General features: G+C 48.1%; 1 protein-coding gene across 1 annotated transcript in view; it reads right to left on the bottom strand.

Annotated features, from left to right (window-relative positions):
* The window catches only part of LOC147886916 (uncharacterized), a 379,240-nt gene that overhangs the window by 300,175 nt on the left and 53,404 nt on the right, over window positions 1-25,661 (bottom strand). The window contains exon 5 of the mRNA XM_087394075.1: window positions 15,614-15,721. Within this exon, the coding sequence (XP_087250201.1) occupies window positions 15,614-15,721 (108 nt within the window). The remainder of the gene's footprint in view (window positions 1-15,613; window positions 15,722-25,661) is intronic.

Genomic DNA, 25,661 nt, shown 5'->3' with positions numbered 1-25,661 from the left:
AGTGTTGCAATGCTCTAATGCAATGGATTGCGCAAAGTGCACCGTGCAGTGGTGTGCGAGTGCCGTATGCTATACTGCAGTGAGCAACGACGTACAAGTGTACTATGCTAAATGACAATCACCTGAGAACACAACATAAGCAGAATAAGAAAATCTCATCATACACTAGTGAACAATCCCCATATCGGGAAGAGACAAGAAAAATGAGAAAGTGACCAAGATGGCCAAAGTACATATCACTGGACCAGTGTCTCTAGGTCACAAGTTGCAAGTCACAAGAACACACAGGTCTATCCCCATAGTAGACAGAGGGTACACACAAGTCTCTCCACACTCTCTCCTTGGTGAGCTCATAGCTCCAGCCTCTATCTCTTCTCACACTGTCCTTTCTCCCGCTCCAATGCCAAACGCTCAATGCTCTCCCTCCCCTCCCCTTTCCACCTTACCCTTCATCCTCATCCCCGTCTTGGAGAGCCCCTTCTTCACTGAGAATCTCCCCCTTTCTTTCCATTGGTCATTCTCTTATCTCCTTAGCTGTTGACGATAGCCGTTGCACCGCTGGCTCTCTTGATGGGGCTAATGCGACTTCCTGACTCCCTAACTCGCCAGCCTCTTCTAATCAGGATGGTGTAAATTCTCCATGTGCAGGTGAGCTGGATCACCGCACCACTGAACCATTGAACCACTGTGTAATTGTAAATACTCCTGACTGCTCCATGTGCTAAGCTCACTCTCCATGTGCGCAGCTCTCGATGAGATCACCTCTCTTCAAGGCTGCTCATTCCTCGGTTGACTCTCCATGGGAGGTCTTAGCTAGCATTGCAACATGGCACATTTGGAGAGCCAGATGAACTGAGGCTTTGAAGGGTTCTCAGGTTCACCCTTCTCAGATCTTGGCCAGTACCTGGACAGATACGGTACACACTCTGATGGCCATTTGGGCGACCATACAGGGATCATCTCGAGCAGCCTCCTCCAGGAGAGTTACTTTTCTCAGAGATTGGAGAGACTCTCCCTTCTCTGCTGAGACTTCTACAGGGTTGAGTTGGCATTTTCAGCCTCAACCTTGGTTTCTTTCTACCTCATTCCTCTGAGTTGTTTTTATTACATGCTTAGCATGTTGTATTTCTGCACAGAGCTTGCTCTAGCGAGTTTCTTTCTTACTTTATAGAAGTCTTTTATTTGCAAAAAAAAAAAACAAGCTGTAGCCATTCTTTCAATTTACCAAAAGCTTGAGCCTTTTCGCGAAGAAAGTACACCCACGTCTTCCTACTATAGTTGTCGACAATCAATAAAAAAATAGGAAGATCCCCCCAAGGCCTGTGTAGGCATCTTACTGCACAAGTCAACATGCACCAACTCTAGAGGAGCATTTGCTCTATTCTTGCTTTCTTTTGGGAATGCCTTTCTCTGTTGCTTGCCCATCATGCAAGCTTCACACGGTTCTTTGATTTCTGCTATTGCAAGTAAGTGAGCAACCATACCTTGCTTCTGCATCTCCTTCAGCACTGAAAATCCGATATGGCCGAATCTTTCGTGCCAAAGTCTGCTTATGCCCACTCCAGCGGTGGCTGTAAGAGCACTTAGCTCATATAGGTTGTTCCTCCTTACTCCTGTGCCAACAAGATTGCCTGCACTCTCCACAATTTTTGCTCCTGTCTTGTTGAACCTCACCTCATGGTCAAGGTCAGTTATGGAAGCAACTCATAGCAAATTTTGATTTGTGGGACATACCGCAGATTAGATGGTTTCTTAACATCTCCATTTACAAAAACAAATGGAACCGTACATGTACCCTCAACAGGGCATTTTGCATTATTACCAATCGTCACGGTGATGAGTTCCTGTAGAGGTTGCATGGAACAATATAGACCCTTCTTGCAGGTCATGTGACAGGAGGCACCACTATCCAACACCCATGAATCAGTGGTTGAAGCTTCTTGAACTGAGGAACACTCTTCCTCAATGGCCAGAAATAGATCCAACTCTGCTTCCGATGTGTTAGCTATTTCTTTCCCCTTATCTGTCTTCTTCAGGGTACCATTCTTTTCATTTGCTTTCTTGAGCCGGCAATTTGCAAAATCACATGGCCCTTCTTCTTGCAGTAGAAGCATTCTCCCTGAAACTTCTTCTTGCTGCCCTTCTTCTTTTTGTCACCACTAGTAGAGGACTCACCTTTGATGGAGGAACCGCCTTTGCCTTTCGCAGTGGCAGAGTACGTAGCATCCCCATTGCCGCCTCCATCTCTAGCTTTAAGCCTCAATTCCTCCTCCATAAGTAAAGCACAGAACTCCTCAAATGACAATGGTTGGGGTCTCACATGAGTGTTAAGCGCTGTTACTAGTCCATCAAACCTTGGAGGACATATCTGGAGACACCGCTGAGCTAGCTCTTCGCTAGTATTTTGTATCCTAGCACCAGACATCTGGTCACGCAGATTTTTTATTCGGGTTATGAACGCCTCCGCTGTCTCTCCTCCATTAAACTTCTCAGCTGCGAGTTGATTCTCCAGGTTCTGGATTCTTGTTTGATTTCTAGATGTATGCTGAATCAAGGTCAAAACACTATCAGTAGTACTTGTAACCAGGGCACACAGAGCATCTGCGTTCTTGCATTTCCAAGCTTGTAGAAGATCAGCATTAGGAGGTATCGTACTCCCCGGATTTGTTGGGTCGGGGGTTCCTCGTGGTTCTGGGTCAGTCCCTAGTACTGTCTCCGAAAGCTCATATGAATCCAGAATAGTAGTAATTTTTAACTTCCACAAAGTGTAGTTCGTACCATCTAGCTTGCCTTCAGTGAAGGCTGGTGGGCGAATCCTCAACGCTTGGATTGTTGGTGCAGCTGCAAAACTCGAGCGGCTTCCAGCTGCTAAACTCGAGCCGCTTCCTAATGCCATTACTCCGTATGCTATTGAAGCCCTCGCCTCTCTTCTACTCTTCGATCCTTAGAGCTGTCTGGGCTCTGATACCATGTTAAATTACACGGCGCAACGGAACAGAAACTGAACAAAGAATAGAGAGTACACAACAAACTGGAGACGAGCGAAATTTTCCTTCAATACTGATGTAGTACAGATGATGGCTCTGTCCACCCGTGTGCTCCCACAGTGGAGCTTAGATGGCGATCTAGACAGTTACTAGGTGAAGAGCTCCTAGCTGGAAGATCTGATCTGGTACAATGGACTGGGGAGGTCGCCTCTTTATGGCTATGAGGGTGGTAGTCGGATCAACGTAGTCGGTGGAATCAACCAGTCAACCTAGTTGGTGAAGCCGACCAGTCAACCTAGTTGGTGGAACCAACTAGTCGTCCATGGAATATTCAGAGAATATTCCCTCTACCGTCGCCTCGGGGGCTCTCGTCCCCAAACCTCCACCAAGGGGGCCAATTGGCCCCCAGACCCCAGCAAGATTAAGGGGCTCCCACACAATCAAGACAATGTGCCTCGTTGTGCTACCAGCTTACCTACCCTGCCTAGCCCATAGGCTAGACTCACATAGATCACCTTTCTACCATCAACGGTCTCATTGATGAGACCTCATCTAACATGCAAGTCAGAGCCATCCAGTGTCCCGGGCTCACACATGGCTTTTCCTCATATGGGGGCCTTACAACTTGAGCACCTTGGACCATTGGTGGTTACCAGGAGGGTGGGGCATTGAGCATATCTAACATGTTCCAAGCAATGTCACCCTCGTGAATAGCTAAGTCCTTCTCTTTCTGCCACCTTTCCTCTTGTTGCCCAAGTGTCACCTCTGTGGCGTGCTGTTGGGCTGCTTGAGCTCTCTCGAATTCTAACTTCAAATGTTGCTGTTAGGAGAGGAGCTTATGAGCATAACCTGTGGAATTGAAGACCGTTGTCCCTAGCTACGTGAAAGTGTCATCCATGATACGCTGAGCAAGATGCAAGGACCTCTTCATCCAGGCATACCTATCGTTGCTGTAATTCATCCTATCAGCCAAATTAATCACGTCCCCCAATTCCTCGAACATGTTAGGGAGAGCTCCCTCTTCCTCCGTAGACAGGTTGCCTATAGGTGCCAATTTATCTAAGTGCACAAAACATGTCGGGGCCCTCGAGGTCTTTCTGTTTTGTGTGAGGCATTCCTGCAAAGGAATGGTGAAGATTTGATTCAGATCCTCCTCTTCCCCACATACTGGTGAGCGTTTCCTGTGAAGAACAGATAGTATTTGGCTGTAATCTTCATTTTGTTTTTCCACAAGAGAAACATTTGAAAGCGGTGGGCCTGATGAAGCAGCTATGTAAGCTGTGAACATATCATTCTGATGAAGGGGCGGGCAATCCACAGACTTGGGCAAACTCCCTCCCTTAAATACCTCCTCTGATGCTGAAGTGGCTGATGGAGGATCTCCTGGGGAGCGGTCGGTCTCTGCTCTTGTGGTGGTCGTGGTGGGGAGGTCGAAATGTGAAGTACTCCCTGAGAAGACAGCCCCTCAGAAATCCCGTGGGAGTCAGGGCCCAAAGTAAGATTCAGGTCCAACACATGGTCAGAGATCGCGTGAACTGTGGTGATGACTGCATCGATGAAAGTGGTGGCGAGGGAAGATGAAACAACTGCAGTCCTTCGCAAAAGTACACTTTTGGAGGAAGTCACTGGTACAACACCCATTGTCACTGGTACAACAGGGGGTGTACTTGGTGCAATCAGACCCACTGAAACTCTGGAGATCCCTGGAGAAGCCTAGACAAGTGTGATTGATGGAGATGCAAGTCCGGGCACGAGCACTGGCGAAGTGACTGATGGAGATACGAGACATGTCACTGATGGGGAAACATAATATATTGAAGAAGCTCCGAGGCAGATTGCATCAGGTTGCGCTTGCCGAGGTGCCCTCCTTGTCAAAAGAGGAGAGGAGGCAGTTCCTAGGGAAGTGACAGTGAAAGAGATGGAAGAGGCGGTGACAGGAGGGGAGAGGGATGACGAAGGGAGACGACCTGTGACAATGGAAGGAGGGTTGGCCTGGTGAAGTAAGAAGGTGAGGTGGGGACCACAGGTACAGGTATATGTTCCCCGACGCTTGCAAGCTATGTTATGGAAGGCAAAGTAGAAGAGTGAGGCGAAATCATAGGGAGTGATAGAGAGAATGGAGTCTAGGGCAGAATGGATCGCCTTGGTGATGAAGAAGTGTCCCGGGGCAAAGTTGAAGTAAGTGAACAAATACCTCGCTAAAAGCGCCTCTCTGGTGTTTCCCTCGAGAACCTTCTTGCACTCATGTCCCCGGCGATGAGGTTTACACGTAGACAAGAAGGACAGGAATGTGAGTGAGTCGGTGTGAGGTGGCAAAAAGGAAAGTGTGGGAAGATGGAGATATGTGGATACCAGACTAGGAGTGAACATAGGACGGGAATTCAAGAATTCAAATGTGTCTCTTGCAAAGTCATATGACTGAAAAAACGCAGTACACATTTGGACATCCACCTGGGGAAGTGTGACAGCATCAAACTCCATGAGAGACATGCGGGTTATCTAGATGTTGGACAGCTTGAGTGTGGGATCAAGGAAAGGTTTGAAAACCACCTGTTGGACAGCTTGAGTGTGGGATCAAGGAAAGGTTTGAAAACCACCTGAATGATCAAGGAAGATGAAGCAGGGGGTGGAAGATCGCAAGCTGTACTTTGTGGGGCCAAATCACCGCCACCGGTACTGTGCCCACTAGATGCCTTGGATGGTGTCTTGATGGTACCTGTGGGGGGCAGATAGTCAGAGCCTCCATGATCTAAATCAGAGGAACTCGAAAAATGGGATAGCTTCTCATCTAATATGATAGTGATCCTATTGGAGGGAGGTTAATCTGCTTGAGGTCGTTTGGAAGTGATCTGTGGTGTAGACCCGGCACCTTGGTCATCTACGGTGCATTTGCCAGGTGATGCCATGGAGGGTGGTCCTGATCCTATTTTGCGGGTTGCCCGAGCCGTATGAAAGTCAACGAATAGAGTATCTCGGGGTAATTTGGGTTTGTACTTGTGGCGAGGGGCACGGGCAGGCATGAAATGCTCTCTATGAAGAGGCAAAGAGCGAGGAGGTGGTGTTGATGTCGAGGTCTAAAGAGGCAAGGACTGAAGAGGGGTGCTGATGTCGAGGCCCACAAGATAAGATGTCTGGTGAGGCAAGGACTGAAGAGGGGGTGCTGATGTCGAGGCCAACGATCAAGACCCGAGAGAGGTGTGTGTCAGATTGATTGGAGAGAGGAGAAAGGATTAGAGACCTGGGAGAGGAGTGTGACAGATTGATTGGAGAGAGGAGAAAGGATTAGTAGCCAAGAGGGGAGCGGTGGGAGAAAGAAAGAAAGTGTATTATTGTCCACTAAAGGCCAAAATGGACCCATGGGACATCAAGAACTCTGCATACAAGATAGCACAAAATCAACGTGCCACAAAGAAGAGGCATCGTCAAATATCATCTAAGTGCTACGTAATACAATGCAAGTGAAAGTACATAATGTCAAATCTGAGCCTAAATACAAAGTAAACTAGATGCAAGGAAACCGCCCCTGGGTGCAAAATGGGGGGATGAGTACAATATGCCAATGCAAAGATACAAGTCCAGGTGTCACGGAGTCTGAGAACCAAAATAATACTGGAAATCCAGTCCATCGACTCTGCCTCCTGCTATGAGAGTACAAATCTGAGCAAAGGTGAGGTGAGCGGCTGGTGGGGCGAGATCTCCATGAGTAAGTCTCCTCCGAAAAGCTGCCATCATCCTGGATCGTCTGGAGATGAAGCGACGAGTATGTCCCCTATGTAACAAGATCCTGCGGCGTCTACAAACCATCTCATATGTACATCCACAGGGTGGAGGCATGTGTCCTGTGTGAGCTCTGACCTCCTCGTGCTCCTCCTGGTCTCTGTCCTCTGGTATAGCGTGTGCCTGAGCTCTATCAGGCTGGGCTCTATCACGCTCCGGTCTGTGCTGATGGTCTCTGAGGTAGTCTCGTCGAAGCATAGTGGCCTCCCTGACATAAAGAGCTAGGCAATGCTGATCCTCGTAGTCCATCACTCGTGAGAGAGGTCCAAAGCCATCCGTGAAGAGACAGTGGAATCTACCTCTGAGCTCATAATATAGCGGGCATCTGCAAATGAAGTGCTCCTCTGACTCCACCTCTCCCATGGTGCAACAAGGGCAGATCCTGGTCTCTCAGCCTGGTCGCCGTCCATCCTCCATGCGTCGCATCCTACCAGCCTCTATCTCGAGCTGATGCGAAGAGACTCTAAGCTGGCCAAGGGCAATCCTCAGTAAGTGGGACATGTGGATACCTGTATAGCCTGGTGGAATGACAAATCCATCCTCTGAGATCCGAAGGAAGTGGTCACGATATGTGGCCATCTTCGTCGGAAGCTACGAGGGAGAGCGAGGGGGTTGCATTGATATGAGGGAGAGAGGGAGGGGGTGCATTGCAGGAGAGGCAAGAGTGGGAGGGAGGGGGTGCGTTGAAGGAGAAGCAGGAGGGGGGGTGCGTTGAAGGAGAGGGAACAGTGGGATAGGGGGGGTGCATTGAAGAGAAGCAGGGGGGGTTGCGTTGTAGGAGAGGGAGGGGGGGCGGGGGGGAGGGGCGGCATTGAAGGAGAGGGAGGAGTGGGAGGGGGGTGTGTTGAAGGAGTTGCAGGAGGGGGTGGGTTGCGTTGCATTGCAGGAGAGGGAGAAGTGGGAGGGAGGGCGTTGAGGAGGGAGAGGGGGTGCAGCCAAGGGGGTGGCTGCTAGAAGGAAGGCGCAGGAGGGAAGGGCACAGCAAGGGAGAGGCAGCTGGAAGGAAGGGCGTAGGAGGAAGGGAGGAGGCAGTGAGGAAAGGGCGCACCAAGGGGGAAGCTGTTGGAAGGAAGGGCGCAGGAGGAGTGTTGCTTGTACAGCCAAGGAGGGGCGCCAGCAATAGGAGCAAAGAGATGAAGGTGGCGAGGAGGTGAGATGAAGGGGAGAAAGGTGGGAGGAAGGTGTCACCAAGGGAAAGGTGGCAAGGGAGGAGGCCATGGTAGCACTAGGGGTGGCGCCAAGGTAGCGGAGGTGGCAAGGAAGGTGAAAAAGGGGAGGGGGAGTAGATGACGGAGGTAGGAGATAGTAGAGAAGGAGGGGTAGCTGCAATCAGTGAAGAGAGATCCACAAAGGGAGCTAAAGGTAGGGATAGTAGGAAGCAAGGAGAGGAATTGCTAAATTGAGTGCTAATTTTAGCAAAGAGATGCTAAATTTAGAAGGGGATGCTAAATATAGCAAGAAGGTGCTAAACTTAGGGGAAGATATGCCAAACTTGGTTGGAGCGCTAGGGGTAGGGCTAAATATAGCAAGGTGACATGCGGTGGAAAGGGATGAATTTTGTAAGAGAGAGGTGGAGGTGGACAGAGGGTGGAAAGAGAAGCGTTTTGGAAGAGTGAGGTAGGGGTGGGGACAGAGGGTGGAAAGAGAAGGGTTTTGTAAGAAAGAAAGAAAGAAAGAAAGTGTATTATTGTCCACTAGAGGCCAAAATGGGCCCATGGGACATCAAGAACTCTGCATACAAGATAGCACAAAATCAACGTGCCCCAAAGAAGAGGCATCGTCGAATATCATCTAAGTGCTACGCAATATAATGCAAGTGAAAGTACATAATGTCAAATCTGAGCCTAAATACAGAGTAAACTAGATGCACGGAAACCGCCCCCGGGTGCAAAATGGGGGGGGGATGAGCCTAAAGAGAGAGGGGGGGTTGGACATAGGGTGGAAAGAGAAGGGTTTTGTAAGAGAGAGGTGGGGGGTTGGACATAGGGTGGAAAGAGAAGGGGTTTGTAAGAGAGAGGTGGGGGGTTGGACATAGGGTGGAAAGGGAAGGGTTTTGTAAGAGAGAGGTAGAGGTGGACAGAGAGTGGAAAGAGAAGGAGTTTGTAAGACAGAGGTAGGGGGTTGGACATAGGGTGTAAAGAGAAGGGGTTTGTAAGAGAGAGGTGGGCGGTTGGACATAGGGTGGAAAGAGAAGGGTTTTGTAAGAGAGAAGTAGGGGTGGACATAGGGTGGAAAGGGAAGGGTTTTGTAAGAGAGAGGTAGAGGTGGACATAGGGTGGAAAGGGAAAGGTTTTGTAAGAGAGAGGTGGGGGGTTGGACATAGGGTGGAAAGAAAAGGGTTTTATAAGAGAGAGGTAGAGGTGGAAAGAGAAGGGTTTTGTAAGAGAGAGGTGGGGGGTTGGACATCGGGTGGAAAGAGAAGGGTTTTGTAAGAGAGAGGTAGAGGTGGACAGAGGGTGGAAAGAGAAGGGTTTTGTAAGAGAGAGGTGGGGGGTTGGACATAGGGTGGAAAGAGAAGGAGAAGGGTTTTGTAAGAGAGAGGTGGGGGATTGGACATAGAGTGGAAAGAGAAGGGGTTTGTAAGAGAGAGGTGGGGGGTTGGACATAGGGTGGAAAGAGAAGGGTTTTGTAAGAGAGAGGTAGGGGTGGACATAGGGTGGAAAGGGAAGGGTTTTGTAAGAGAGAGGTAAAGATGGACAGAGAGTGGAAAGAGAAGGAGTTTGTAAGAGAGAGGTAGGGGGTTGGACATAGGGTGGAAAGAGAAGGGGTTTGTAAGAGAGAGGTGGGGGGTTGGACATAGGGTGGAAAGAGAAGGGGTTTGTAAGAGAGAGGTGGGGCGTTGGACATAGGGTGGAAAGAGAAGGGTTTATAAGAGAGAGGTAGAGGTGGACAGAGGGTGGAAAGAGAAGTACTCGCCTTGTAAGCAGTTTGATAAGCGAATAAAGCAGCTGGAAGTATGTCATCCCAATCTGCTAAAGAACTTAGGCAAAGACGATGCATGATCCCACACATTGTGCGATTTGAGCTCTCAGCTAGACCATTGGCACGTTGTGTGGATAAAAAGTAAAAATGTTTTTCACTTGTTGCATGCTGATGGGTAGGTGCATAGCTATGTACATAGCTAGTTGGTGGTGGCTTTGAGTTATGGACACCCTCATAAAGGACTCTTCACTGATGTATATATTTTCTTGAGATGGCAGATACTTCTACGGGGACTTTTAGGAAATGATGAAGTGCAGTGTAGGTGCACCAGACAATCCAGAGCATGGTATCCAGAGTGTGACGGTGTTGATTGTAGTTGTCTTGTAAATCCATTGAGTTGGGATTGTGTTCATCATATGTGGATGGTCGGTGGGCAATTAGATGCTAAGTGTTGTGGCATGCATTGGTGGTACCCAAGGTTGAATTGTGGTCTGGAGACAGCGGGGGTCTAATGATGGCGGGGAGCTTCTTGTAACGAAGGTGTGGAGGACCGGGGGAATCGAGAGAGCAATGATGGGTGAGCTAACAGTAGGAGGTAGTGAGTTTTGGTTGTGGGCTTTTCTCTGGCGCTTCTCTCTGCATGGCGACATAGGTCTGGGGCCGTTGCATTGGCTGGGAGTTTTTGGGAATCATTGTGGCATGACGACTGTGCGTGGGAGAACTCCTGGGACTTGGCTGGCGTAGCTACTGTGCAGCTGTGACAAACAGGGAGTTTAGATCTTGCTAAAAGGATCAACGGAGACGAGCAAGGGGATTACGTGAAGGAAGGAGGTCTCAATCATGGAGGGTCGCTACTACAGAGAAGGAGAGCTCAGGGGAGTATCTTGGGCGACAGGGAGAGTTGATGAAAAGAGGAAGACGACGGTTAAGATATGAGTTGGAGAGGTCGACTGTTATGTATTGGGGAAGCTTCTTGGTATGGTTGATGGCTTGGAGGCTAGGAATGCCTTGAACTAGAAGGTGTGCGGTGAGCTGGGTATTGCATGAAGGAGAAAGGTGTCGGGAGTGTTGTAAAGAGAGCATGGGATTGCATTAGTTGCGGGTTGAAGGCAGAGAGGCCTTAGCTAGGGATAGCGAGCTATTACACGTGAGCTTGGTTCACTTCAGATTCAAATAATTTAGATGAGAACTCATGGATAGCAAACCTTGTACATGAGATGTGTGAAGGCCTTAAGTGGTTGTTAATGGTGAATAATTGTAGTTGTGGACTACGCTCACAGAGATGGTTTCTAAAAGATGTGATAGTAGCACTTGAAGATAAAAGAGTTGGTGTATAGACCTTGAGAACATGGATGAAGGGCTTGCATATCCTATGATTTTGTGATCATGCTACTAGAAGTTGGTGCACTTACTTGATGTTGACGGGACAATCCCTTTTGGATCATGATGATGGTTGAAAGAAGTTCTCCTGTGGGGTGTGGGTTCATAGCATGTTGTTGGTTTGGGAGGAAATGTGGCCAGTGTATGAATTGAATGTAAAAGGGTGTAGAGACAAGGATGTGGAATGAATGCCTTTTACCTTGTGATTGTGCTATTCAGTTGTTTTAAATGTGGATGAGGGTGGCTCTGAAGGCGATTTTGGCTCTACTGCTTTGTCCATCCAACGTGGGTAATAGGGAGATGAAAATTTGTGAACTATTTGTAGCAAGTGAACCAGTGCAACAATGGTGTCATTTAGGAAGTGAGACCCTCTATCACTCATCAACTCAATAGGACAGCCAAACCGAGAGATGATCTGGTCATATAGAAATGTGGCTACTACCTGGGCTATACAGTTCTTGAATGCCTTGGCTTCGACCCATTTGGTTCCATAGTCGTCGGTGGCAAGCAGAGCATACTTGTTCCCTCGGCGTGTGGAAGGAGAGATGGGTCCACTGAAATCCAATCCCCAACGATAGAAGGGGTGAACCGGAGTGAATGGTTTGAGAGGAAGGTACTCGCGCCTTGTAGGCTTGGGGCCTGCTCGTTGACATGAATCACATCTGGTCACATGAGCATGGCAGTCGTGGAAGAGCTTGGGCCACCAGAACCCCGCACGCATGATCTTCCGAGCAGTAGCATCTGAGGCCATATGCCCTCCACCTATGCCAGCATGTGCCTCTTCAAGAATGGATTGTGTCTCATGGGGAAGCACACACCGTCTCAAGATCTGGTCCTTCCCGAGCTTGTACAATTGACCTGCAATAAATTGACCTGCAATCAACTTAAAAGGAGCAGCTTGAAGGATCCGCTTGCGTTTCTCTGTTGGAGTCAGACTTGGAGGAAAGCCACTTGTAGACAAGAGGTGTACTATGTTGGCATACCATGGTGGGAAGCAGTCCACAGCAAACAGGCATTCATCAGGTAGTCCCGAACAAGCCCGCATCGAGTAATTCATCGGTGATACCATTAGCTGGTTCCCCAGAATGTAACCTGGACAAGTGGTCTGCAGGTTGATGCAGTCTCCCATCCCTCACCACAATGTCGAATTCAAATTCTTGAAAAAGAAGAATCCATCTGCTTAACCGGCCACCAAGAGTAGGCTTACTCAATAAATACTTAAGAGCTTGATGATCAGTGATGATCACAAACTTGTTGCCCAAGAGGTAGTGATGAAACTTAATCATGGCATAAACCATGCCGAGGCCCTCCCTTTCTGTGGTACTATAATTGCTTTTTGCTCCATTGAGTTGTCGACTGGCGAAGTAGATGGGCAAATCAATCTTGGTATCCTGGTTAGGTTGAGCTAGTATAACACCTACTGCCCACCCACTAGCATCCACATGGACATGAAAAATTACATCCCAATCGGGCTGCCTGAGGATGGGGGCCTTCACGAGGCGATGCTTCAGATCATCAAAGGCTAGTTGTTGCGGGGTGGCTCAAACAAAAGATCGGTCTTGATTTAGGAGTTCTGTTAGTGCAACAGCAATGTCGGCATAGAAACGTATGAACCTTCGGTAATATCCTACATGCCCTAAGAAGGACTTCACCTCTTTGGGTGTACGAGGGATAGGCAATGAGATGATCACCTCTACCTTTGCGGGGTCCGTAGTCATGCCCTCAACAAAAACAATATGACCAAGGAGAACACCTCGAAGTGTGAGAAAGCAATATTTGTCAGGGTTCAAACAAAGGCGCACTTCTCTACACTTATCAAAGACCCATATCAACTTATGTAGATGATCATTTTGTATGGCGGGATCAAGATGGGAGGCCAATTTACCATTAAAAACAGAAAGTCATCTAGAAATACCTCAAGCAACTTGCCGATATTCTCCTGAAAGAGTTTGGTTACAAGTCGTTGAAATGTTGCCGGGGCATTACATAATCCAAAGGGCATCATTTGGTAGGCGTATGTTCCCCATTGAGTGACAAAGGTAGTCTTGGGCTGATCCTGTTCTTTCACTCGGACTTGGTTGTACCCGCTATATCCATCCATGAATGACTATAAAGCATGTCCTGCCACTATCTCCAACACTCTATCTGTGAAGGGAAGGGGGAACCTATCACGTCATGTTGCATCATTCAAACTCCGATAGTCAACACATATTCTAAGTTTGCCAGTCTCTCTTTTGGGTACAATGACAATTCCGCTGATCCAATCAGAGTAATCCATTGGGTAGATTAATCCTGCTTGCCCCATTTTCTGTATATCTATTTGGACTGCCTTGCCATAGTTGGGATTCATGCGGTATGGACCTTTAATCATAGGGTCTGCATCCGAATATAAGTCGATGCGATGCTCCATGAAATCAGCGGGCACCCCCTTCAGATCCTTGTAGGACCAGGCAAAGACATCCACAAATTCTTTAATACGGTCGGTGACTACAGCTAGAAGATAGTCATGTATCCAAGGCTAAGCCCGCTCCTGCAAATGCCCCCCCCTCCCCCGCTCCCGTCTACCCCCCCCTCGCGCTGCGCGGCCCCCTCTCCACTCCCCCTCCTCCTTCGCCGTCGCCTCCCACCGCGCCCCTCCGTCCCCCTCTCTTCCCTCTCCGCTCGCCGTCCCCCCCCCGCTTCGCTCCTCCCCTCTCTGACCTCCATCCTCTCCCTGCCTCCCCTCCCTCGCGTTGCGCTACCCCGCCCCCTCCTCCCCCCCCCGCTACGGTGCAACGCTGACCTCCCCCCTCCCCCTCCTTCCTCGCCTCTCCTCCCCGCCCCCTCTCGTGCTGCGCTGCCACACCCCCTCCCTTTCCCTCCTCCTCTTCCCTACCCAGCGCTGCGCTGCCCCCCCCCCCCTCTCTCCTCCTTCCTTCCCCCTCTGCCACCTGCTCCCTCTCCACCACCTCTCCCCCCCCGCTTCCTCGTACCTCTCCATCCCTCCCTCTTTCCTCCCCCGCCTCCGTACCACTCCCCCCCTCCTTCGTCTCTGCCGTTTCCTTCTCACTCCCCTGCCTTGGAGCGTTTGCAGTTTGTCGGTGCGGTATGGCGGCCAAGAGCTCGGAACCGGTGGCCCAGACGGACCCCCCCCCCCATCAGCCTACCGCGTAACACTGACAGAGCATCAGGTCTCCTTGGTGAAGCAGGCCGCCACGGACTTCTCCCAGACATCCGTTTATGGGAGAGTCATTGGCTATGCCCCTTCACGAGCAGACATCAGGGACTAGTTGCAGTCCACCCTCTACCTTGAGGACAGCCACATTGAGGAGGTTGCACTCATGGGACGTGGTATCTTCTGGCTCAAGCTCTCCTCAGCACAGGCTGCGAGCGATATGGTCAGATGATCCCCTACTTCTGTGGGTGGGAAGATCATCCTTATGGTCCCATGGTATAGGGGTTTCAGTGTAGCGGACTTCGATGCCCGCTTCCGCATTCCTCGCCATCCAATTACCCTCATCTTCCCAGGCCTCGCAACCGAGCTTCGCCCGATCATCAAGGACCTAGGGGCGCACTTTGGCTGGCTCATGCAGGACACCTTCGTTGATGCAGCGGCAGCCCAAGGGGTGCTACGTGTCAAAGTGGCAGTCCTAGATCTGCAGAGTATCCCCTCGGAGTTCGAGATTGAGACGGACACAGGTGTGGTGACGCAGCGCATTATGGTCACTGGTCACCCAGATGAGTGTTTGAAATGCCACGGCTTCGGGCACCAGGCGCGCTCCTGCCCTCGCTTCACGAGGACAAAACCTCAGAAGGCCCCCATCCAGGCAACTCAGGATCCCCCCAGCCAGGCATCGACATCCCCTCCCGAAGGGGAAGGCTGGGACTGAGGTCAAAAGAAAACGGAAAGGAAACAAAGCAGGCCCAAAAAAGCTTTCCCATCTACAGCAAGAGCCCTCCCCTGTGGTCACCAATCAGCAACAGCCCGGTAAGGGGAAGAAGAAAGGGAAGGAGAAGATCAGCCAGCCTCCCCCTCATCCTTCACCCCTCCCTCCCTCCCCTCCCCCCTCCTCCTCGGTCCCCCTACCTCCCCCCCCTCCAGGATCCCCCCCAGCACCGGTGGTTTCTGCTCCCCTCTCTCCCTCGAGCATGATCCCGAGGGAACCCCCCTCTCTGCCTGCACCACCTGCGGCCCTGAAGCCAGCACAGACCTCCCCTGCGCCTATCCCTCCTGGCCCGGCAGAGGGGAGAGGCCCTTCCCCGTAGATGGCCAGCACCACTCCAGCTTGTTCGACAGCTAGCACCCCTCTCTCTGGTTCAGACTCCTCATCCTCGTCCCCACACCCAAGGGCTGCTCCTAGAGCTCTACCTTTGGAGTTTTACCGAGCAGGACCTTGGGATTACTTGGATGCAGCGGGTATTGGCTCCTTCCCTGCATGCCTAGACATCAGCATCTTCTTCCTCCAAAAGGGGGCAGAGGGTAAGGTGTCCCCATCCTTGCCCCCCACGATGGTCCTATTCTTATTTTGGATATATATTGCACGCACACTTCATCGTTTAGATATTACCTTGCACATCTTCGCACAATCATAGTCTTCTTCTTGTACAGCAGCTTGCTTTTGCAGCTCTAAATCCTTTATTCTCTCTCCAAGAACTTTCCTCCTTTCGATCATGATCTATAAACTTAAACAAAATAATAGCTATATACAAACATTTGTATTTTCCTTGTTAGAGATTCTAGAAGTAGCAAAAACGTTTCTCTAGCTACCCTCAACCTTATCTTACATCCATAAATAATTATATTTCTTTTCGCAATCACTCTAACTCAAATTCGAAATTTTGACAACAAAAATAATGCATCATGAAAATCATTCCGTAATTACATGCAAAAAAGATAAGAGGGAACAGATTGCAATACTTTACTGGTGTCCACTGAATACCCAATAGAGCGTACAAGACAAGAACCACCGACTATAAAAATAGATGTAGAAAGCGACCCTTGATTTCTCTTATCATTAAATTATTCCCTATCTCTGATATGTCCCACCAATTGTTTTGATTGCAAAGAATTCATAGATTTTAATATTACATTTTGCTTCTTAGTGCAGTTCACTACTGTTTGCTGGTTTCTCGAGAGGGCTATTGAGGTTCTTTTGAAGAAAAGGGACAATAGAGGTTTTGTAATTTGCCTAACTTAATAATCTACCAACAAGAGAACTCATGAGGTCCTTAGCTACACAAAATAGTCCTTGTACCACGAACTGTGTGGATAAAAGCTACAAACCTCTACTTGATCTAGAGCAGTCCTTGATGATGAATGCTAAGATCTCTAACTTTCGGTCATAATAAAATAGGCTAACCACTTGATAATGGTGGGGTATCCTGGATAATCTTCAATAAATGATCCTATCCTCAGTCTTTTTGGTTTTTTTTCCCTCCTCCTCCATGATCATCAACATGTAACATGACAATAACTATGTCGCCTTTGTCATCATTCTCTGTACAAAGATTATAATCAAATGAGAGTGGCATGTGGCATTAATTGAGCACACATAGACACGAGTCCCACTTCTATGGTGGAGGTGGATTTGTTGGTGGCATTAGGAAAAAAGGGAATTCATTTTGGGGCCTTTTGGCCAAAATGAAAAATCCCTCTCCACCAATCACAAGAGGGCCAACGTAACATTGGGAAAATTAAGAAAATACCAAATAATCTCACATAATAAGAGAAAGAATCAAAACTTTACGGATGTAGAATCATATAAACCTAACAAGGAGTCAATTTTTTCAAAGCAGATCACGGACTCAAATGTGGAACGACCGGCAAATAACACAGTGCAATGCCTAGCCACCATCAACGAGAGCAACGGTTCTAGAGTCCAAACAACGCCAACCCTCTGCAACAGGACTTCAACAACTGAGTAGCTCTCGCACGGCATTCAACAAAGTCCCAGTAGCTACATCAAATAGCCAATAGATAACCTCTCGACCAGCCTATGCAATTAGCGGCTCCAACAAACAAGCTCTTCTTACACGGTGGATTCTATGGTGGAGGTGGATTTGTTGGTGGCATTAGGAAAAAAGGGAAGTCATTTTGGGGCCTTTTGGCCAAAATGAAAAATCCCTCTCCACCAATCACAAGAGGGCCAATGTAACGTTGGGAAAATTAAGAAAATACCAAATAATCTCTCATAATAAGAGAGAGAATCAAAACTTTACGGATCTAGAACCGTATAAACCTAACAAGGAGTCAAACTTTTCAAAAAAGATCACATGTGGCATGTCGCCTTCCACATATGTGGCATGTGGCCTCCCTTGCATTAATTGAGCACACATAGACACGAGTCCCACTTCTATATTATTTCCTATAGAAAATAACTTTCTATTAATGCTTTAGAAAAAACCAACCATACAAATCAGCTATCCATGTGGTGTTAATCCCTGGAAGAAAATAATAAACAAAACATTGGATGTCAGCCAACCAATTTTCTGAGACTACCTAGGGAGTCTCTGAAACAATGGCCAACTAACAAGGTGGGGGACTATACAACCAACGAATGCCTCACTCTATGAATATTAGAAGACACCCGCAAGCCAAACCTAGCCAAAATGCACCTACCTCTTAGCAGTCATCCGAGTTTCCATCATCCCCCTTCCTCCCATATGGAGAGATCCTGCCAAATGGCAATGATGTTGGTTGTTGGGGGTCCCTGATGGCCTCCTACAACCCAGATTTTCCAAGAAATGATGTTGGAGACCACCCAAATATAATCCTCAGATAAAGATACGAGCTACTAGCAAGGAGTTGTGGTCACGTGCTGCACCTTAATCCAAAAGGTTGGTGTAACCATGTCAATCGAGAAGGCATGACCCCCCTTTGTCAACCAAGCCACCATGCCCCAGGTCAAGTTCCGTTGCATCCTTTGCATCTTAGCCACGATTAGAGGGCCCCCTGCCAAATCCTTTACGTTGTGGGGCAATGTGGAATCGTCTGGAGGTTGCTATCCGTGCACCTGTGGCACCCCTATCTACTTGCATATGCTCAAGCCATGCGCCAATATGTAATTCCCATGGGCCACCATTCAGAAGAAATATATGATCTTTGGTGGCCATAGGCTGCTCCACAATCGCAACCAAAATCTAGAAATGACCTCATGGGGCACCTGCTACTCTACCAAGTGCCGCTTTCATGAAGGGCACCTCAAAGCTGAAGACGATGATCAATGCATGTCGAGTATGAGAAGAAGGGCACCTCTATAATCCTCTTCAAGTGTCCTATTTTCAAAGGCCAGAACCACTCGCTCAGATCCCATGAAGGGGGGGCCTCCCACAATCAGAGTCTCCAACGCGATAGGTCTTGTCCCAAACTAACTGGTGCTAGGTCGACGGGCCAACCCTTCAAGATGACCCACTACTCTGATCCTCTGCCACTCGAGCAGCTCCAAGGCCCCATCCAACTCTGGGTCTCTCTTTGACTTTGGCTGAAGAAGACCCCCGGCCTCACTTTGTAATAGGGCACGATGTACATAAAGGATCCTCAAAGAGCATCTCTATCCTAGAGAACTGTCCATACTAGCTTGGGAGAGTTGGAGGCTATATGTAGACAACCCTTCAAGACTTAGCGATGGTGGTGTGTAGTCCAAAAGAACTAGCCGAGCCAATATCCCACTCTGCCCAACCGATGTGCATCCACTGCCCCAACATTAAGCCCTCCATATCCAAAACCTCTAGGTGCCAGAGAAGGGGCTGATATTCGAAACTCCTCACAACATCAAGCACGTCTCCCTTGATATCAAATGGCTCCAAAACTTCATCTTCCACACGTTTTTCCAAAATTAAGAATAGCATATTTAGTGGCCATGACAATAAACTGAGAAGAGATAGAGTTAGGAAATCGTACACCTGACTAAACCTAAGCCCCTCGCAAGGGTGTCATCCTTCAAATGTCGAAGATGATTCCCCCAAGCTCTGAATCAAGGTCAACCTTCAATGAGATCCTCGCCTTCAAGCTCCACCTCTTGTGAACTTCTATCAGTGATCTAATACAAAGGTTATGCGCAAACAGAAAGACCAACAAAGCATCCCAAGAATTCACACAAGGGTGCTCACATGGAATCCATAACTTCTTTCCATATGTGTACTAAATTCACACAAGGGTGCTCACATGGAATCCATAACTTCTTTCCATATGTGTACATGTTTAGTAAACAAATGAGCAATGCACATGAGAAATGTAGAATCAACAAAACTTGTATTTCTGTCCACAATGGACACAGTGCAAAATGTATGCGTATTGTCTCACCCTCTAGTAGCAGAGTGCTACCTAGATGTGGAACCCTGTGCACAACCAATAGTTGTTCTCCTACCTCCATGGCACTCTCAAAACACTCGGCCTATGTGCTCCTTATGAAGTTAGGTGGGCCTTGTTGCCGTGCCCTATAGACACATCTTCAGGTTGATCCTCCCAAACAGCCACCACTGGTAAGGCAGTGCTTTGACCTTGGTTTCTTGACCTCCTTGCCGCTCTAGAACACAGCCATGGTGAAGCCCAAGCTCCCCCTATGATCCATCCTTGCTGCCCTAAATGTCAGCCTAGGATGACGTCTCCTTATGAGGCCTTTGTCTGCAGCTATCAGCCTCTTTCAGTGCTCCTCTAAGTACCTTCGATCAAGGCCCAAGCCCCTGGCTGGTGCTGCTGCTCAAATCTGCTCTTGAAAGGATGCTCTAGTGACTGAATTATGATCCCCAAGGGATCCCATTTTATAGGGCTAGGAGCCCAACTGGACTGACCCGGGTGGCTTCTATTGGCCGACCTAGGCAGTCCCAACAACCGACTAACCGGTCAGTCCAAGCGACTTTGGTTGGCTGGCTTTGACCAGGTCCCCTTGTAACTATCTGGCCACGTGGCTTGACTGCCACCACTGGCCCAGGCCCATAGGCCTACCAAATCCACCTCCATATCAGGTATTTCTTGGCCCAGAACAGCCGTGCCATCCCTTGCAGCCTGTTTGCCATTCTCCAGGGCATGTTCCAGCCCTGAATTTGGTCCAACCACTGCCCCACACAGGCGCCTATCTGCCCTGGCCATCTTGACCTGTTTGTGGACCTCTCTCTACTCCAGAAGCCTTCCAACAGTCTCGTACAGCATGCAGTAGACACCCATGCACCTGGCAAAATTATTCCAAACTGCTCCTAAGTGGTGTCCTACTCCAAGCGACCTGTTCCGGGCCATCAAAGCTAAACCAGGATCCCTTGAGCCTGCCCAAAAGTGTCCGCCTATATGGAGCTCCCCTCTGCCCAGTAGATCTGCTCCTGTTGCAGCTCCAATGGCATCTAGGTAAACTCCAATGTGCTGCCCATGTGGCATCCCCATGCTCTCATAATTTACTGTTTGTATGCTGCCCACATGGCAGCCAATGTACTGCCTATAGAGAAACTGCTGCTGCTCCCCTCCTCTCCCTGCTCGACTGCTACTCTCCTCTCCCCGGTCCTCCTGCTGCTCCTCCTGCTCCCCTCCTCGCTGCCCCCTCCCTTCCCTCCTGCTGTTCCTCCTCCCTGCTGCTACTCCTCTCCCCGCTCCTCCTGCTGCTTCTCTCCCCGCTCCCTGCTGCTCCTCCTGCTCCCTCCTCGCTGCCCCCTCCCTTCCCTCCTCGCTGCCCCCTCCTACCTGCCCTCTCCCCCGCACTGCCCCCTTCCCCCATGCTGCCCTCTCCCCTGCGCGCTGCCCCTCCCTCCTACCTGCTACAGCCTCCCCCCCCTGCGCTGCAGCCTGCTCCCCCCCCCCCGCGCCTGCTGCTGCTCCCCCTCCGCTGCAGCCTGCTGCTCCCCCCCCGCTGCAGCCTGCTGCTCCCCCCTCCGCTGCAGCCTATCCCCTCTTCTCCCCCCTTGCTCTCCTCTCCTCCTCTCATTTTTGGCAATGTCCTCAATATGTACAACGGTTTTGTCGTTTACAACTTTAGCTCCTTCAACTGTTAGCTTGTTGAAAAACTCATACACCTCTCCAAAAAAATCCTTGTGTTGCACCAGAAGAGAATGCAAATTCGTCTCCTTATTGAACATATCATGGTATTTGTGATAATGCATTTGACATTCAGAATTATGTAAAAATTCAAAAAGCTGCAGTGAGATGACTTATTTTCCTCCTTCTCCTTTCCATTAATATCTTCATGTCCACCATTTTTTGAACCCTTCTCATTGGGATTTCATCTCTTAATTGCATAATACAAATCAAATTTGAGTCCTACACAATGTAGCTAAAGTAAACATGACTCAAAAAACAATTCTCATCAAGAGATTTCTCCTCCCTTAAGGTTACAACATAAGTTGATAGGTCAATGTCCTCCTTCCTAGTTGAGGCTGCACGGGAGTCTCCCTGTATACTCATCCATACGGCCATCAAAGTATGTACAGTGTCTGTCCAGATACTAGCCAAAGTGTGCGAGGGATGAACCTGAGTACTCTCCATAGCCTCTGTGCATCTGGCTCTCCAGATATGCCAGGATGCTATGCTCGCTAAAATCTCCCAAGAAGTATCCATAGAGGCATGTACATCTGTAAAAGGAAGGTGTGGTACCACATCCAACGAACAGAACTCAACCTGATGACGTCGAACCAAAATGGCCCAAGAGGAGTCAACTCTCTCATATAATAACTGAGGCCCTGTAAGAGAAAGCCAAGCCACTGAGCCCCATGTCATAAAGAATGGGGAGTGGGCAAAGTTACTGAAAATCCTGGCTACCCCCATCCAAATCATCCTCGCATGTCTGCAATTACATAAACAATGCTCAATAGTCTCCGAAGCAGAGAGGCAACGAGGGCAAATAGGGTCGGCTCCGAACCTGATCTCCAAAGGTTCACTGCAATCCCACCATGGATAGAAAGCCAAAAGAAGAGAGTGATCTTTCTATTCCTGTGGGATTTCCAGAGTCTCCTCTAGAAGCACCTTTGCAGATCCGCAGTGATATCAAAAGTCTCTCAATGTGGAACTCTGAAAGGTCTCAACCTCTACTACTGAGCTGAAATCTCCTGGCATTACTGACCGTGTAACGAAAGAAGGGGATGCTCTTCTCTCGATGCCCTACGTCAATCCACTGCCACCACTGCAAATACCTAATGGGAACCACCCGTAGAGCCAAAGCCAAGACCCGGTGGAGAGTAGTTGTGTGTCGGATTTTGAGTATCAGTGGTTGATTGTGAGAATGTGAAAGTGAGTGTAAGGAGAGTAGGGTGTGTGAGGGACTGAGCATGTGAGAGTGAAATTGAGTGTAAGGATACGGTGATGTTGTGTGCGAGTGAATTAGTGTGAGAATGTAAGAGTGAGTGTAAGAGGAACTGAAGCAAGGCGCTAAGAAATAACCTTGAGAAATAGAGCCGCCCAGTGACCAAGAAGAAGAGAGGGCATCAGATACTAAACAAGAAATTGTGCCATCTTCATAAAGCCAATACATAACATTTTGTAGTTTAGGACCAAAGCCCAACTGCCTCATGACCAAGAGAATGCACATCTTGGAGAGACCAATACAGGAAGGAAACAAAAAACTGATTAACATTCACCGAAGAGTGTCTGAAAAATTGAATGTTATGGGCATGATATAATGACCACAATGCCCAATAGCGACACCAGCAAAAAACCCAAACATAGTCTGGCATAGAGGTATATCTACCAAACAACCAGAATTCCCTACCGAAAGAGATCTTGAGAAAACGAACATGAAGATAAGCCCTGATTCTAGGAAGAAAATCACGACCAATAGGGGAGGTCCATCATAGGTGTAGAACAGTTTCCCTAGAATGTGAACAGGCAGGGTAAAGCTGAAGAAGCTAAACGATGGCACGCATCCACCCATGAGTAAAGCACCACCAAACAATGCCACATGGAAACCCGTTGTTGGAGTGGTAATTTAATGCTCTAGATGCACCAAAGACAAACCTTCCACCAAGTGAAAGATTTATCAAGGCACCAAAAAATATTCCCAGGATCCTCGATCCAGGACTGTGGAAGCAACATATGATAAGCTTAAAGATCCGCAAAAGAGAAAGAAGAATAGCGCAAAAGTTTGCGATCAAACTTCCAATAAACAGATGGGGGATAGGCTGAAAAGGTTGCAACATGGTAGTGAGAATGCACCAAATAGACTTGTTGTGATGCATCCACAAACAAAAGTACCTCTTGACCTAAGGAAAAGAGAGGGTGGAATCACCACCACATCATCCATGGTGGGATACCCAAATGATGTAGGAAATATGCCTTTCTAGGCTGAAAATGGGCCAAGAGGGGAATAAACACCTCCCTCGTAGTAGGGAATTCGCTCGTGTGTTTTAGAGCATCAGGAGGAAACTCATTTTTTAGTTCAAGTAATCTTGACCTCGCTTCTAGAGTGGTAGTTGTCAAGCAAAAACTGTTGCTTACAACATGGTTTGTTTTTTCTTGTTGTCCCGCTCTAGGGACTACATCGATCAGCTCAAAATTTTATGGAGCGGGCTCGATGATTCAACAGATGCCAAAGCCACAAAGACAAAATAATAAACAAAGCTTCTATGAAGACCCTAATTCTCCCTTGGATTCAATTGGATTCAAAGGAGTCTCTGCCATATATTTGGGCTATCAAGTTGGTGTGGGTATCTCTTCCTTGTAGACAGTTCACTCTTGTGTTTGAGAGCATCAAGAGGAGACTCTCATCGAGCACAAAAGGCTGATAAAAAATATTTTATGAAGCGAACTCAATGGTTCAATAGATGCCAGAGATTATCAAATAATAAACAAAGTTTTTATGAGACCCTAATTCTCCCAATGCATGAAGGAGGCTTTAATATCATTTATACAGATCTACAATGCAAGCCTTTTCTTTCACCAGGACACGAGCCTTGGAAATATTTCTTTATTTGATGTATTGGGTCCTATACTGGTGATTGGAGGGACAGTACTAGATGGATCTTTATGTCCGCACACCTTAAGACACCTTCCTCCTCCTCTTATGGCTACCATCTTGAAAGCTTGGGCCAGGTTTCAGGATTTCTCTTCGAAGGATCCCTCCCTCCTCTTAGGAAGAGTTTGATAGGCAGCATGTCATGTACAAGGATTTGATTCTTGATGATCATGGTAGACCCCAAGATGTTTCTTATTACAACAATGGTGGTCTAGTTGGGAAAGAGGGCCCCGCTTTGGGTGTCCATGGGATCTTAGAAGGCTTTCAAAATACTCCTGGAAGAACACAACTATCAGATGGTTAGCCACCTTAGAGAAAACAGGACGAGGCTTAAATAGATTGATGCAGCTTTGCCCTTGCACATGGTTCTTAAAAAATGAAAGATGGCATGACCACGTTAGGTGGATGGGGGCTTTTTCAAGGACAGGCAAGTCATTGTTCTCCAGAGCGATACAATGTAGGATGCCTTGGTCTTTGATGTGCACGTTGGGGGCACGCTTTCAATCTCTAACACTGAGCTGAAACTTCGTGGCATTACTAATATGGAAGAGTGGAAGGCTCTCCTCATGACTTCTTGCATCAATCCACTCCCATTCTTTAGGATCCCACTGCAAGTACTTTATGGGGACTCCCCCATAAATCCAAATCCTCCATGAGTCCAAGAGGATGTCCTCCGAAGATAGGGGTCCACCATCCTAAAGCCAAAAAGCGATGCTCCTCGTGTCTAACAATTTTTAATGGCTGGAAAACAAACATCCACGATAATAACCTCATCCATGAACCTGTATAGCCTCTAAAGTGTCTCGCTGGGAGGATTTTCACATTTTTGTAGGATTGCAGAAATCTTATTAGAGAAGGCTTTGGAAGTCTTTTAGGAATAGGAAAAATCACTCTTTTTTCTTGGCTTTTTATTCATGGGGGGCTTGAATTAAATTCAGGTGGCACTTTCAGACTCAACCTTGGATCTTCTCTAGATTTGTTTGTTGAGTAGCATATATCTAGATGAATTGAGAAACATGCCCATACTCATCTTCTAAAAAGACAACACATAGTGCAGTTTCAATCTCATGATAGTCACTCATAAGATTCAAAACCATAAACTCCACTACACATAGCAGGGACTAGCTACATCCCCACTGACATCATTAGCACCCATCAGTGAGTATAGACCATAGTATAAACATGTGCTCTCACACATACTCGAGCATTCATTTATACAAAGGTCTTTGTACTGAGTTTTTGTCAGCACTTCGGAGGTGAAGGGCAGACTCAGCCATGACAAAAGCTAGCACTAAAGGAGAAGGCTAATAAAAAAGCAGTCCACAGTCCCTTCATTCAAGCTACAGCTTCTTGAGAAGCTATATGATTTCATTTTATTCTCTCCCAAACAAGCATCCAAGCAAAAAAATGCTTAGACCATCTAGTTGATAGGGCAATGCACCTAAGATAGAATGCAATATCAGCAGGCCGCAACATGAAAAAAAACTTCGCAAGGTGAAATTTGCATGTCCGCTAATACGATAGAAGCATACATCTTCTAGAGGTAGAGGAAACTCTGGAAGAGTAGGAAATCAAGGAAGTACTCCTAGACGAGAGGGAAACTACAAATATCATGGCATCCAAGGCTTTGGGAAATAGAATGCAGGAAGAAACAAAGAGATTTAGCCAATGCAGGCTAGTCAAACAAGTC

This window comes from Dipteris shenzhenensis, chromosome 23 (genome assembly GCF_047967505.1).
Source record: "Dipteris shenzhenensis isolate YYH24624 ecotype China chromosome 23, Dip_SZ_1.0, whole genome shotgun sequence".
Lineage (NCBI taxonomy): Eukaryota > Viridiplantae > Streptophyta > Polypodiopsida > Gleicheniales > Dipteridaceae > Dipteris > Dipteris shenzhenensis.
Note: the sequence above shows the minus strand (reverse complement) of the source record. Positions and strands in the feature narration are given on the sequence as shown.